Raw genomic sequence first — 16299 nt, forward strand, 5'->3', positions numbered from 1 at the left:
AAAAAGGTCCCTTCATAAAAATTTATGTTCTCTTTGTACCCATTCTAAATTGATTAAGGTATATTCTTGGTAACTATGGAAATGCTGAATAGATAAAAAAAAGAGTTGTAGAAACCTAACTCCAATTTAACATTATTTTTCCAAATTATCCACCATTAACCTAAGTCAAGTTATAACCCATGAAAGCTCTCTAGCATTGTGTGTATTGTATGTATACTTTGTTCGCATTTAGAATACTCTCAAATTTTATGGTCAAATGTCATGTTCATGTCGAATGGAGAGAATACCTTGATTAAATGTTTAGGAAGTAGGTTTCGGGAGAAAAGGATTGTGGTTTAATGTCATCACGGTGATACTTCCTTTGGACCAATTTACTTGAAGTATGAAGAACCAGACAGCACCGGTAGCTACATCGTTGGAAGAAGTAAAATTCTTTTAAGGTATTTTTATCCTTCAAGGATGAGTGTTATTTTTCTGTGAATTTTAGTTTACAAGTAAGTTTTCCTGAGGATAAGCAAAATTTCCAATGTGGGGGTGTGATGACAGTAAATCATATAGGGTTTGTAGTCCACTTTTAGAGTCATTTTAGAATTAAAGTATGTAGTTTTTGTGTGTTTTAGTCGAGTTTTGTAAAGAAATCATTCAAAAGTCACAAAAGAACAAAATGAGGGAAATAACCTTGAAACCATGAAAGTCCACCCGAACTAGACAACTTTGTACGCTTGCTATGCTTTTTACAAGTTAATCACTTATGTTTCTTATGGCATAGTCGTTACAGACGTTCTGGTGAGAGGAAATGAAGCAAAGAGTGGAGAAATAAGACGAAATCAATCACTGCATATCCCGCGTCGCTAGCTAGGAGCCTTGCATCGCGACATACAACCATCATACAAGGTGTTTGCCACTGTCTCCCTCGCATCACGGGTTATGAGCCTTGCATCGCTAGTGTTGAGTGACAGACCAAAAGGGTGCTATGTGGCCCTCACATCGCAGGCATCATGCTTTCTACTTAAAAGTTCGTCTTGGATCCATTTACGTTAATAATGTATATAAATTAAACTCAACATGACTCATATCCATAAAAAATAAATCATTTAATTTATTTATTTTAATTTCTTTAGTTTTCGATATTTTCAATCCTTGAATTTTTAAATTTGATTTTTGAGATTTACATTTACACTGGGATGAATTCATCATGAACACTCCATCCAAATCAGAGAGAGTAGCGTTCACATCTTTTTCTTTTTGCTTAACGAAATCGCAAGGCTTTCCACACTCGTCATGTCCCCACGTGTTCTTTTGTTTTCCACATCATTAAACATTCTAAACGGTGCAGTTTTGTTGGTACTCCTTTTGGCACCAATCTTAAAAAATACTTTTAAGATTAGTTAAATACATCATGATTTTTATGGGTGAACAACACTCTGAATGGTGCAGATTTGTTGGTACTTACAAAGAATCCATTGTCATACTTTTTTTTTTTTTTTAGAAAATGCATTGTCATAACTATTCTTTTATAAATTTATTTATTTTAAGGTAGATTTAAATTTTGAATTAATTTTACATTGGTTGTAGTATCCAATCATAGAATTTTCCTATATGATTGGAAGCCCTTCTTTCATATGAGAATAAATCTACGAAAAAAACCTTCTTTCTCTGTTTTGTTGAATGGAAGCCCTTCTCAGAAGTTTTTTCCTCAAAGAGGCCTCCGTCTAAGGATCCTTTATCTCCTTACCTAAATAAGGCACAAGCAGAAAAGGGCCTTCATGGAAATCAAATTGCCAGAGGAGCTCCATAAATTAATCATTTAATTTTTGCAGATCATAGCCTTATTTTTTGAAGGGATTCTTTTCAAGATTCTCAGACTATTCAAGAAATTTTTAATACTTACCAATCTGCTTCTGGTCAACTTATTAATTTGGATAAATATGAAATCTCTATTAGCCGAAATGTTCCTGATGATCGTAAAATCTTGTTTCAAGGTTGGATGCAAATTAAGGTTGTTGAGCGTCATTCAAAAAATATGGGGCTGCCTGTTTTTTTTGGTAGATCTAAGAAACATGTTTTCAATTTTGTCCAAGATAGGGTGTGAAAGAAGCTGAAAGGTTGGAAAGAAAAATTTCTATCAAATGTTGGGAGAGAAGTATTGATCAAATCAGTGGTCCAAGAAATTCCTACATATGTGATGAGTTGTTTTCTACTCCCGATAGGTTTATGTGAGCATATTCAAAGTATGATTAGTAAGTTCTAGTGGGGTAGCAAACAAGGGGAGCTAAAAATTCATTGGACCAAATGGGAGACATTATGTAAGGAAAAAAGAAAGGTGGGGTAGGCTTACGAACATTTCATGAGTTTAACCTTGCAATGTTGTCTAAACAAGGTTGACGTATTACGCACAACGACAACTTATTGATCTCGCAATGTTTGAAAGCAATGTATTTTCCTAGAAGCAATTTCTTGAAAGCTTCAGTTGGTTACTGCCCAAGTTATACATGGAGAATTATTTTGCAAGCACGAGTGAATGTTATTGAGAAAGCTGGTATTTGAAGAGCAGGAGATGGTCGTCTAATTAATGTATGGGAGGATAATTGGCTTCCTTATCAAAATGGGCACAAGATTTGGTCCCCTAAACACCTAATTGTGATATTATGTTTGTCTTAGATCTCATTCACCATAATATTCGATGTTGGAATGCTCCTTTAATTAATGAAATTTTTCTCCCTTTTGAGACTCAACAAATTCTTCAATTGTCAATTTCTTTCTCTCAATCACAAGATGAATTTCTGTGAGGTGCTTCACGGTCAACTACTTTTTCTGTGAAGAGTTCATACCATTTCTTAAAGGTAAGGCGTGAAGCAGATGACTCACATATCTCAATGCAGGACAATAATCACCAAGTGTGGAAAAAATTATGGAAAATAAAAAGTATCCCAAGACACATCCACTTTTCTTGGAAGATTGTACATGAAGAACTATCAGTTAAAAATGAACTTTTTAAAAAAGGAATAAGTAGCAATCCATTGTATGTTCTTTGTGGGCAACATAATGAGACAATTTCACACCACTTTATGGAGTGTCATTGGTCAAAGCAGATATGGTTTGCTTCCTCTTTAGATGTGGTATTTAACTTGCGTGATTCCAAGTATGTACCTTTTCGTAAGTCGTTGGAGGAAAATATTATTGATGTCAATGAGGATATTATATTCCATGTTTTAACCTTGTGTTATGCGATATGGTGTGCTAGAAATAAGAAATGTTTTGAGGGGACTGATGTTGATGTGGCTGCCACTGTTCAAAAGGCACAAAGATCTATTATGAATTTTAAGAGTGCTAGTACGATGTTGATGGTGACCTTAAATGGAGGTCCAATTTTTCCAATATTTGATGTTCATTGAACACCTCCTTTTAGTGGTTTTCTATAGGCTTAATGTTGATGCAACATGTCCGATAGAAGGTGATAAGCGGGGTATTGGTGTTGCGGTGAGAGATAATGAAGGTGTTGTAATTGGTGCTAGTTCTTGGCAAGTCTCTTCATTACCACAATCAGAGGTTGCAGAAGCTTTAACTATGCGGAAGGGTTTGAAATTTGCGAAAGACATGTCTTTTCTGAATCTTATAACAGAATCAGATTCTTCTAATGTGGTTTCAGCGTTGAATGCTCACCAACAATCTCTGAACTATGTTGCTCGAGATTGTATTAGTTTTATGGGTAGTTTTCGTAGTTTAAATTTTTTGCAAGTTAGACGTGAAGCCAACCAAACAGTTCATTATTTAGCTAAATATGCTCTTAATAATTTAGATTGCATATGAATCGAAGAAACTCCGCCTTGTATTTCTGCAATCTTGGCTTTTGATTTATTGTCAGACTTTCGTTAATGAAATTGTCTTCAACGTAAAAAAAAAATCTTTTTTTTTGAGAGAAAAAAAATCTTTATATCTTAAAATATTTTTTACCCAATCTTATAACAAACACGATATAATCATTTCTTAATTTCTTAACATGTATTTCGGGAAATATTATTCTTAAACTTATTGTTTAGATATTTTTCCAAAAGTAACTTTCACATTCCTGATTCTCATTTCAAAAGTAACTAGTTTATGTCGACAGTTCAATCACCGCCCCTTTACTCTTACAACAGTCTTTCTTCCTTCTCAGGTAACAACAACTACCCCACATAACTACCCCATCGTTTCATCATTCAAATCAAAATAAAAAAATCTTCAAAATTTTCCATTCAAACTCTTCGCATTTTCTCACACTTTCTCGGGAAAAAATTTCTCTTCCCGGAAAGAAAACTCCAATTCCTTTTTCCTTCCCGATCTCTTCCAAACACCGACTTCATTTCCCAATCTACTGAATTTTCATTCCTCGTTGATCCTATGGAGAAGAACGATGTGTGCACATCGGAATCCATCGATGGAAGCCGCGATGTTTGGAGTTCCAAATCCTCTGATTCTTCTTCCGCCGACCATCTTGTTGTCATGGTCAATGGAATTCTCGGAAGGTATTGATTTTGGTGAAATGTTGTGTTTTTGATTGATTTTGCTTTGGTGTTGATGTATTTGTTATTGTAATTGGATTGAAATTTTGAGATTTTGTGGAATTTAGTGTAATTAATTGAAGAGATTCTCTCTGTTTGTTTGTTCTTGCAGTTCAAAGGATTGGAAATTTGCGTCGGAACAATTTGTTAAAGAGCTTCCAGATAAGGTTTTTGTTCACTGTAAGAATCATTTTTCTCTTTGATTTCTTTTCTGGAATGATTTCTTGATCATAGTCAAATCAATAGTTTGTTGTTGTTGTTTGAAATTATTTGATTTATGTCATTACTTTTTTCATTTGAAGCAGTTGAATTTTGCCAATTGTATGTCCGTTTTTTATCTCATTCGGAATTTCACACTTAAAACTACCTTAGTGTCTTAGCACTTTGCATATCATTATTCGGTATGGTGAATTTTCAATGATTCAGTAATCTAGTTCATACTTGGTGCAATTGTAGTTTAAGGTGATGAGAAATTTGAAATCTTATCATTGACATTAATAACATGTTTGTCGTTTACTCGAGAAAAAAAATCTTTTGTTTACTCGGAATTCGACGGCCTTTGCAATAGAACCTTGTATTTATGTGCTAGAAAGAGTACAAACAACAATTTCTTGTGGTTTAAGTGGCAACCGAGTTGACAAGCTTTGGACATCCTTCTTTCTTGGGGAGGCTTGATTTCTTTGCTTATTTTTTACAATATCTGAGTTATATTGTCCAGTGTGGGCTTTAAATTCTGTGTGTAATTTTAAACTTTTCTCATCTTCTTTCACTCAGGCAGCGAACGAAATGTGTCTAAGCATACACTAGATGGTGTGGACGTAATGGGCGAGAGATTGGCAGAGGAGGTTTGTTTGATGAATCTCGTGTCTTGTGTAAATGAATTTACTATATCTTCACTAGGCTCACTATCCATAGATTATATTGCCTTATTAGTCACATATATTATATAAATGTTTCCGTGTTCTATAGATGATGATGAATATCTTGAAATATTTTTTTACATATTTTCCCTGTGACTAGTAAAGCATAACCTGTTGACACTTTTCTTTGTAGAGCCTTGATAAGATATTCATAAGTGATGTATAGGAAAACAGAGTCCTTTGTATTGGTTGATAATAACATTAAAAAAAATGAAGTTTACTCTTTTATCCACACCCTTTAGCAAATTTGAAGTATCTGGGCTTCATTGGCAAAGAGAAATTCGTCATTTCAAATAAGGAAGTTATTGAATTACTTTCTGACATATGTTGGAGATGGATAATTGTCATGTCTTCTTTTACCTTCAAATAAAACAGTATATTAATTAGAGAAATGTAATATACTAATGTTTGATATCTTTATACAATTGTGTATCATTTCATTACATACATCATCTTTATTTCTATCAAGTATTAACAGGAAATTGAACTCTTAGGTCATTGAGGTGATTCGAAGAAAGCCAAATATGCGTAAAGTCTCATTTATTTCACATTCAGTTGGAGGATTAGTGGCACGATATGCTATTGGGAAGCTGTATAGGCCACCTGGAAACGAACCTATTCAGGATTCAGGCAATAAAGAAAGTAAGGTGGACTCAATAGGTACAATATGTGGCCTGGAGGCAATGAATTTCGTAACTGTTGCTACACCTCATCTGGGGTCAAGGGGCAATAAGCAGGTACCAACATTGCATCTTAAGAATTACCTTATGTTTCATTAGTCTAGTGATGGGGATTAAAGAGACTATTGGTGATGTAATAAATCTAGCATAGCTTAGTGTCCTCTGTAGTCTGGTGTGTAATGAATGACACATTACCCTCTTTCATCTCTCTCTCTCTCGATTTCTCTCTAAAAAGCTATACAGGCCTTTGAACTAGTCAAGTCCTTTCTTTCATACAGTAAATAAAGGCTTTGTAAATTTCCCAAATTATTTACTGGTTTTGTCAATTTCTCAAATTATTTTCTGGAGCTCTATATTTTCTACCATTTTATTTTAATTGTTTTTCTTCTGGAACGGTTTCTCGTTATTAGGCTCTTTATCTTCAAATGTTACCATGATCCTAATATTATCTTCATAATGATGATCTAGAGCTCAGAAATTTAAGATATAGACCAGTGCATATCTAGTGTCATTAGTGAATCAAAATAGTAGGAGGTACATCAGTATTACGTTGCAATCTTTGGTATTGTAGAAAATTATAGATAAATGTGGCTAATGCGGCTGTTATTGCAGTATAAAAAAGCCTTAAAACCTAATGTTGTGGCCGCAGTCGTGGTTGCGGACCTTTATTTTAAGTCTTGCTCTTAACTCATGAATAGTACCCAAAGTCAATCATAAAGGGTTGGTTCATTTATATCCTATATCTTTTATTCTTCGGTTTCATTTCTTCGGTTTCATGTAAATTAATATGCAAGGGTCCAAAAAGAACCATATCCTATATATACATTATTATTAATTTTTCTTTTTTAATTTTTGAATGGCAAATGTTAGTTATAATTTTTGAATGGCAAATGTTAGTAATTTATATTAATATGTAAGGGTCCAAAAAGAACCATATCCTATATATACATTATTATTAATTTTTCTTTTTTAATTTTTGAATGGCAAATGTTAGTTATAATTTTTGAATGGCAAATGTTAGTAGTAAATTAATATGTAAGGGTCCAAAAAGAACCATATCCTATATATACATTATTATTAATTTTTCTTTTTTAATTTTTGAATGGCAAATGTTAGTTATAATTTTTGAATGGCAAATGTTAGTAATTTATATTAATATGTAAGGGTCCAAAAAGAACCATATCCTATATATACATTATTATTAATTTTTCTTTTTTAATTTTTGAATGGCAAATGTTAGTTATAATTTTTGAATGGCAAATGTTAGTAATTAGTTGTTAGATCAGTTTTTCTCATTTGTCCGGATTTGAACCCAGGACCTCAAACTCCTTATCCCTTAGCTCAGACCAGTTGAACTACCCAAACCCTCACTATACGTTGTTTTTTTCTTTGACTCTTATAATCTCTTTCTTGGTGTGTTTATCTTTTAGAGCGAATGACAGTTTATGGGTTTGGTTTGATAGATTGGTATTTTTTTTTTTATTTTTTTTAATATAGCATGTTGTGATACAAATATTTGTTTTACATCAAAAGCATTAGATGGTTATATTATATTCAACTAGCGGCACATTCATCTCTGTGGTCATGTCTTGCCATCAAATGAACATGAAATCTTGCATTTGTTTGTGATATTTGCATAAAAGAAAGTTGCATCAGATTTTGATATTTGAGTATTTAAACTTGTTGATTGGGTTTTGAATTTCAGGTTCCATTTCTTTTTGGGGTAACTGCATTTGAGAAACTTGCAAGTGTTGTTATTCATTGGATTTTTAGAAGAACGGGCCGGCATCTTTTCCTTACCGATGACGATGAAGGAAAACCTCCATTGCTCAAACGCATGATTGAAGACTATGATGGATATTATTTCATGTATGTTTGTTTTGTCCCATGTTAAATTCTTTTTATATTTGGAATTTGTTTCCTTCAAATGATTATGTCATGTTTTGTGCAGGTCTGCATTGCGCTCTTTCAAACGTCGGGTTATATATTCAAATGTGGGCTATGATCGTATCCTTCATATCTATTACATGTTTCTACTTATTATATATGCATTCAACTTTCCTATTGCATATATTTTTATTTGGTTCTCCTTCATAAAAACTTAAGATATCGTTGGCTGGAGAACATCATCCATTAGACGTAATAATGAACTTCCAAAGGTATATTTAGTGATATTTTTCAATGCTATCTGATTTATTATATCATTCATTTACATTTAGTGATGTACATCTATTTGGTTGGTAGTGGGAGGATACCCTCAATGAAAAATATCCACATGTTGTATATGAAGAGCATTGCAAGGCTTGTGATGCTGAACAGTGTGACTTACTGAAAGATAATGGCTCTGACAAGATAGAAGGTATCACCATATTTTTCTTAAAACAAATGCAACTTGATGTTCACTTTATCTGCAGTTTCTGTGATGTACATTTTAAATGATATATGGTCTCTTTGATGTTTAATCATTGATATATTAGTGCTCTTTCACATTGTGTTCTTTCACACTGCTCTTACATGGTTGGCCTTCCATTGTTTTCCTCTTTCATATAATCGTTGACAATTGGTTCTTTCTACATTATTATGGAAAAATTATTGATATAATAAAGTTGTTCAATAAATGTTGACATTCTCTTTGTCCTTCCTTTGCAATACTGTTTTTCTAGTTATATGGACACTATCAAGAAGTTATTTCTAACAATGAAAAGCATGAAATTTATGTAACGCGTTAGTGTTCCGTAACCTAAAGCAAGATTCTACCATCGTTACATGATAAGTGTTATCATAACTTTACCCATTTGGGGTTGGCCTAGTGGTTGGCTTGGGATCTTGGAGTTTGCTCCTCTCAAGGTCTCAGGTTCGATTCCCGCTGGTGCCAATTTCGGTGGGCAAGTCCATACAGAGCTTGCTCTGGCTTTAAATGGGGTCCCCGCAAGTGGGCGGTGGGATTGATCCCCTCGGATTAGTCGGTCCTTGGATCGGATACTGAGTTTTCAAAAAAAAAATGTTATTATAACTTTTTCTCTGATGCATTTGCTTCTATTTCTTTACCGAACATATGATTCGGAACCCATTCCTAATAGATCTTATAAGAGCGTAGGTGTTCTGAATAAACTCTTTAGGATAAAATCAAGATATTGTGTGATTTTTTTTGGACATTCTAACAATTTCAGTTTTCTGTTGTAATAAAACTTAACTATCTTGTTCATTAGATAACTTTTCTCTAAATGCAAAATTCAAATCTATATAAATTACAATCTCAGTAGAAAGATGATCATGTTTCATAGTGTGCAATCAAACCACGAGTAATGTAAAATAATTATAACATTTTTTATAATGACAACTTTCTGGTTAGGAGATACCATCAAAATGGTTTATTAGAACCCATTAGTGTTCATTGATCGATTCATAGGTGGCCTTAATATGACACGATTTTATTGTTATTTATTTTTTTAGAGGAGATTTGATTGTTATTGTCATTGAATGTTGGACAATATAGTCATGCATGGCATATTTCTTTATGTTGTCTTCGAAATGTAAGATTTCTAACTGGAATGAAAACTTGCAGAGGAGCTGGTAACAGGTTTGTCTTCTGTGTCATGGGAAAAAGTAGATGTTAGCTTCCATAGTAGCAGACAGAGATTTGCTGCTCATAGTGTAATTCAGGTTTGTGTCTTGCCCTGCCCTTTCTAATGTGTCAAATATGGAATCACACATGATACTATTTCTTTGAATACATCGCTTTAACTGCCTCTATTCTTTCTCGATCTTTTCTTGCTATTTACAGGTCAAAGACCAAATCTCACATATGGAAGGTGCAGATGTTATACTTCATATCATTGACCATTTTCTGACATAGATGATGTTTGTCTCAAGAGTTGTATAGATATCGCTTAGCAATATAAGCTTTGCAAAGGTAAATCTGAAATGGTTACGCCATATATTATAAACCTGATTGATAACGTTCAATTTTATCTGAAATTGTGAATTTGTTGCAGGATGGAAACAACCGGTTTCCTGAGTAACAAAATTCTCCATTAGTTGAGGTGAAGAATTGTAATTTTGTTTGTCGATGATCCTTAACAATGTATTATGTATGTATGTGTATGATATGTAGATCAGGTGTATTTTCCCCTTCCATGAAAGTAATTGAGTCAGCACATTTTATTATTGATGGTGAAATCTCTTATTTTGATGTAATCTAATTGGCAACAATATTATCATAATGTGGCTCAAAGAATTAATAAAAACTATCAAGGAATTGAATCACTTCCTCAGAATTTCAAGTTTGATAGATATACAGTGCATTGTCGCGTCTTTAAGAATCGATAAGATGAGAACGAAGAAGAATGAGGATGAAGTTTTTTTCCTGAAGAGATTTGTTGTAATTCATTCAAGATCGAAGGCACGATATAAGAATGGATTACATCATAAAATTGGGTGCTAGATTTGATGCCTCAGAATGAACAACCATATTTGCTTGTTGAGAGACTACCCACTTTGATACATCATTAGAGTTTTTGTTTTGACAGATGGTACATAAATAATGAGAGTTTCTTTTCTCACACTTCTTACAAGTTCCGATTATGAAATCTAAATTTTGAAGGGTGTTGGAGGGTACATTTAAGTAAGTGTTTTTACACTATTTGGATTATATAATATAAAATGTTGTAAGGTTGACGAGATCCCCGGAGCGTGGGTAAAGAAAATCTCGGGAGTTATTGACTAAAGAATCCACAATCACCTTATAATCTGATTAAAAATGCCGATTGCTTCTTTTTCCATCCTATGAGTTTCTCGTGCGCCCCATTCAGTTTGGATTATAGAATCTGAACGGCATAAACACCCCATAAAAACCTACAAAAACACGTTGAAATATTTTGGAATTTAAAATCCGAATAGAGTGGAAAAAGTAAGGGCCAAAAATATTAGATGGGTTAGATCCTAATGTTGGGCCAATTCAAAAGCCGAAAAACAACTATTTCTTTATCCACCCTCACACTTCTCGGAGATCCCTAGTTTCTTCACCTCATCTAGATGAGGCATCCTATGATCTGATTGTGCCATTGCTTAGATTCTAGGAATGGTTAGTACCTTAGCATGGGATTTGAAAGAGGAAGATTTTTCGGTAGGTGGAATGATTGCAATAGAAAGGGGAATGAGAAAGACTATTGAAGCAATTTCCCCAGTCATTACCAAACGTGAGCGTACACTAACAAAATTTTCATCTAAAGTGCTGCCCAACGGGAACTCGCACAAAGAAATTGAAAGATAAATCTACTTTTAAACCCATAAATTTATAGGGTTCTTCAACACTAATTAATTTGATTTGGAGTTTCTATATTTTGATAAAAAAATTATTTTGAAAAATTATTTTTTAAGAGTGAATCCTCAATCCAAACCTCCTCTGTTCAAGTGAGACACTAGTCCACCGAAATAAAATTGAAGAATTATGTTATGTGCTTGTTTTGGAATCTTCTTTTTCTGTTGACAGAACCGTAGAAGCGGCGGTCTTTGCTTTCTTCTGGCATACTTCTCTTAATTGTCAGCTTATTGATTATTCTAATAATCATAAAACAATTGAGATTGTTGATTCTAATCTTGGTCCTTGGAAACATACCGGCTACTACGGGTACGCTAATGAGGGACGTAGGCGAGCTGCGTGGGAGTTTCTTCATAACTTGTTGATATACAAGTCTGTGGTGTATATTTGGATATATTAACGACATTATGGATGCAAGTGAAAAGCGAGGTAGGACTTCTAGACCCCATTGGCTCATAAATGGCTTTAGACAATCCGTTCTTGATTCATGTTTGTTGGATGTTCCGGTGGAGGGTTATCCTTTTACGTGGTTTAAGATTCCGGGCACCCCCCAAGCGGTGGAGGAGAGAGTAGACAGAGCACTTGCTACTGCTGCGTGGTTTGCTTTGTTTCCCAATGATGTGTTAGAGAATCTTGTAGCTCCTTCTTCTGACCATTACCCCATTGTGCTGAACCGTAACCTAGTGGCTCGGCCACACCTCCACAAGCGTAGATTTCGCTATGAAAACGCTTGACAATTAGAACCTAGTTTTAATGATTTTGTTATGGACTCTTGGCAACAACGGAGTGATGTTGCTCTCCTTTTGACACTGAGTTCTTGCGTAGAAGAAATGAATGTATTGAGTATAGGTCATTGCAATAAGGTGAAAAAGGATATTGAGGAATGTCGGCGTCACCTAAATAATATTCGCCTTAATTCTTCAGGAGATGGCTAGGCTGAGTTGGTGGAGCTTCGTAGGAAAATAAGTAGGCTCCTTGTGCAAGACAATGCATATTGGCGACAAAGAGCAAAGACCCATTGGTATAGGGATGGCATAACACGAAGTTTTTCCACGCCTCCGCTACAACTAGGAAGAAGGTAAACCGTATCTTATCTTTAGAGGACGGTGTAACACCCTTGAACCCCACATGCAATATTTAAAATAATAATTCAACAATTATAAGAACATATAAAGGTGTTACTCTTCATCTTTCAACACATATCAAGTCTCCATCATAAAATATCAAATCATGACGGAAATAAGTCTCAGCAACATAAATGTCATACATCATATCTTAGAATAAGGACATCATCAAAATGAACTCGAGGTTCCTCAAACATAATCCGACAACATAAATAAAATCCCAACAGTCCTTGTAACGCCCTCCTTGTTATTTAATTATTTTTCTTGAGATAGAGTCGAATTATATGATTTATTTAATTATGTGATATGTTGATATTTTATTGAGTGTCTTTATTTTATTATTTATTAGAATATATTTAGTAGAAAAATATATTTAGTGGAAGAATATATTTAGTGGAAGAATATATTTAGTGGAGAAATATAATTATTTAGAATAATGAGGCTTTGGGGCAGAATTGGAATTAAGAGAAAATAAATAGGTTAAGGTTTATATAAAGAGGAGAGTCAGAGTTAGAAAATAAGGATTACGTGCAAACTGTTTTTGGGAGAAAGAGGAGAAACCTAGAGAAAGAGGAGAAACCTAGAGAAGAGAAGAACCAGAGAAGAGAAGTCTGTAGAATCCTTGCAATCAATCAATCTAAGGTAAGGGTGGGATTATCATTAAATAATCTTGAGTCTATGATTCTGAAAATTTCATTTAACATGTTGTAGGTTTAGTTTTTGAGAATTGGAGAATTAGGGTTAAGAGTGATATTGATGATTTATGTTATGTTGTTGTTGATTTGTGGTTATTGATGATTGTTGTTGTTAATGTCATATTATGAATTGGGTATGAATTATGTTGAGTTGATTGTGATGATTTTGAATGAATGTGAATTTTGAATAATATAAGTTGCTTTTCCTGATTTTTCTTATCTCTGCCCTGAATTTTGAAATAGAAACTGTTATTGATCGGTACAGAATTGGTCTTAGGTGTAAACACAAAAAGTTGTAGGTATGAATATTAGTTTTCTAATGTCGTTGGTCTGACGTCAAAACGATTTATAGAACTTGGGTTATGGTCAAATTACTGCACGTAGGTCACAGTGAATTTTTATGGACTTTCTGCACAACTTTTTCGAAATTGAAATGAAAACTGGTATTGATCGGTACAGAATTGGCTTGGGTGTAAACATGAAAGTTTTAGATAATTTTGTTAGCTTTCCAGTGGCTTTGGTTTGACGTGAATATGATTTTTAGTTTTTGACTTATGATGAAAATACTCCAAGGAGGTCTTAGTGAAATTGTACGGTGACAACATTCTTTGTTTCATGCTTTTGCGTCTGTTTCACACGTTTTCTGTTTTGAATTGGTTTTTGGTATAAACATGAAAGTTGTTGATAATTGTGATATCTTTCCAGTAGCCTTGGTTTGACATGGAAATATGCTATGTATAATTTATTATGTTTTTACAAAATTGCATGATGAATTGTTGATGTTTGAATACGATGGTATGTGATGAATTGTTGATGTTTGAATATAATATTAACGATGATCTGTGAAGTTGTTATAAGATGATTTAATGTTGTTACTGATGATATATATATAATCGTATATGCATTATGTGAATTATAAGTGATGTTTTGAGACGATGATTACATCTTGATATTGTTATATCTTGAGGTTATTGATGTGCTGCCATGTTGCTGTTTACTATTGATTAAAGCTGCATGTGTCGGTCTAAGATGTGAGATGTTGATCCAAATTATTGGAGTCATATAAGACGTTCATGTTGTCTAAGGTGTAAGATGTTGAGTCCATGCATACTCATTTAAAGACGAGGGCTCATGCCCTAGGAGCTTTTGCTCAATAAAGACGAGGGCTCATGCCTTAGGAGCTTTTGCTCAATAGCGATGAGGGCTCATGCCCTAGGAGTATATTTATGCTCAAAAGCGACGAGGGCTTATGCCCTAGAATGTCGAGTTAAGTTGCATTGTCGAGTTAAGTTGTTAAGTTGATTTATGAAGTTGATTATGATGATGATAATGATGCTACATGACCATTGTTATGATATGTTGATGATGTTTATGTTGTTAAATATAATTGTTGAATTATATGCTTATTATTATTGAATGTGAAATCTCACCCCTTCTGCTTGGAAATGTTGCTCTTCGTATGAGTAACTTGCAAGTGATCGAGAATAAGTAGCTGTTGATTGCTGTCGTGAGTGGCTATCTCTCACTGTGTCTTTAGGTGCTCTGATACGAAACGGGATGGGAACTTTTGTGGCTATTTTCTATTCCTTACGTACTGCTTATGATTTTACATGACTATGATTTAGTTTTTGGATTATTACGAGATGTTTTGATGAGGCCTTCGGCCCAAGACTAATTATGTTGTTGAATTAAAATCCGCTGCGAAGTTTTTGAATATTTATGTTGACCAATTTATGAAGGATGAATTGTTATTTATTCCATTTATGATTTTTAAGAAGTGTAGCATTCCGTTTATGTTGAATGACTCTGATTTATATGTGAAATTTTTATGTTGGGAAAACGGGGTGTTACAATCCTGATCAGAGCACTAGTAGACAAGAATCCAGAATCAAAGCAGTAAAAGACGAGTAGGCTCTAAGCCGTCCTCGGGAAACTCACGGCAACTATGTGTCCTCAACATGCAAGTCTAAACCACAAGGGTGTAGGCGCCCATTCGCCACACGTAGGGTAAGATATAAATTCAACATAGAGGAAATATGAACGCATGTATAGTATTAGGATCACAACATCATATATATATATATATATATATATATATATATATTTATTCTCATTCAATTAAATTAAATAGATACAACGAATCTATAATCATCATCACAAGGATATAAGCAAATATTCACATCATCAAATAATCACCAATTGAATACGTAGCATTCATAGCTCGTCACCATAATTAAATCAAACATCTTCGACATAAATGCACATAATCAATTCAAACATCTTCACATAGATTCACATAGTTAAGTATGCATATTTCACATAGAGTCATATGTATACAATGTTCTAGTTCGACTCTATATGTGATGATATGTCATCTTACGTTATTCTTAGCATGTTTTTCAGTCAATTTCAATAGGTTTTAGAAGAAAAAAGGAGGAGTATTAGAACGATTGCCTGTAATTACGGGACTTTTGTAATGTTTTCTATATTTGAGTATGTAATTCTAGTTTTCCCGAAACAGCAATTTTAGGGGTTTTTTGAAGTAATTCACGAAGAAATCATGCAAATCGGCAAATCAAGAACATCCGAAGATTTGTGAAGAATTGGGAAGACCAAGAATGAAGATTCAAGAGGCCTCAGGAGACATTCTAGTGGGAGGAATTTTGTTCCCAAGTTCCGAGGCAAGTTATTTGAAGACGAAAACCTAAAACGACGGAAAATCGGAGAAACTGGGCCCAAGAAGCAATACCATGTGCCTAGAGCACATTACCATGCGCATAGAGCATGGCTTTTGGTGAACACTCATGCGCCTAGAGCTTTGCTCATGCGCCCTGAGCATCTGAAATGTGAGGGGCGCAGGCGTAATATTATGCTTTCTTGTGGGTAAAGTCTGCGTTTTTAGCCCAAACCCAGTTAGAAACTCTCACTATAAATAGTAGTCTTCCTCATTATGAATTTCTCGTTCAGAACTGTGGCAGTTCAAGAGGAATGCAACTCTAGAGCTTCGGAGGAGTTTCTA

General features: G+C 34.1%; 3 protein-coding genes across 3 annotated transcripts; all 3 read left to right on the forward strand.

The window, feature by feature from the left end:
* Nucleotides 1-3068: 3068 nt before the first annotated feature.
* Nucleotides 3069-3876, forward strand: LOC146954602 (uncharacterized). The gene is made up of 3 exons (XM_085745237.1): nucleotides 3069-3340; nucleotides 3423-3709; nucleotides 3866-3876. Exons 1-3 carry the CDS (start codon nucleotides 3069-3071, stop codon nucleotides 3874-3876), a joined length of 570 nt encoding a protein of 189 aa, XP_085601363.1.
* A 235-nt stretch (nucleotides 3877-4111) lies between these two features.
* Nucleotides 4112-10407, forward strand: LOC146954603 (alpha/beta-Hydrolases superfamily protein). Its single transcript, XM_085717243.1, has 11 exons — nucleotides 4112-4505; nucleotides 4654-4721; nucleotides 5316-5386; nucleotides 5956-6198; nucleotides 7847-8010; nucleotides 8093-8148; nucleotides 8248-8300; nucleotides 8386-8500; nucleotides 9707-9804; nucleotides 9926-10054; nucleotides 10137-10407. The coding sequence occupies exons 1-10, from the start codon at nucleotides 4381-4383 to the stop codon at nucleotides 9995-9997; spliced, it is 1065 nt and encodes a 354-aa protein (XP_085573369.1). The 5' UTR covers nucleotides 4112-4380; the 3' UTR covers nucleotides 9998-10054; nucleotides 10137-10407.
* Nucleotides 10408-11868: 1461 nt separating this feature from the next.
* On the forward strand, nucleotides 11869-12195 carry LOC146954604 (uncharacterized). The gene has a single exon (XM_085745248.1). The coding sequence runs from the start codon at nucleotides 11869-11871 to the stop codon at nucleotides 12193-12195; it is 327 nt and encodes a 108-aa protein (XP_085601374.1).
* Nucleotides 12196-16299: the final 4104 nt, after the last annotated feature.

This window comes from Medicago sativa, chromosome 1 (genome assembly GCF_051527215.1).
Source record: "Medicago sativa cultivar Bolivia chromosome 1, Bolivia_mono, whole genome shotgun sequence".
NCBI lineage: Eukaryota > Viridiplantae > Streptophyta > Magnoliopsida > Fabales > Fabaceae > Medicago > Medicago sativa.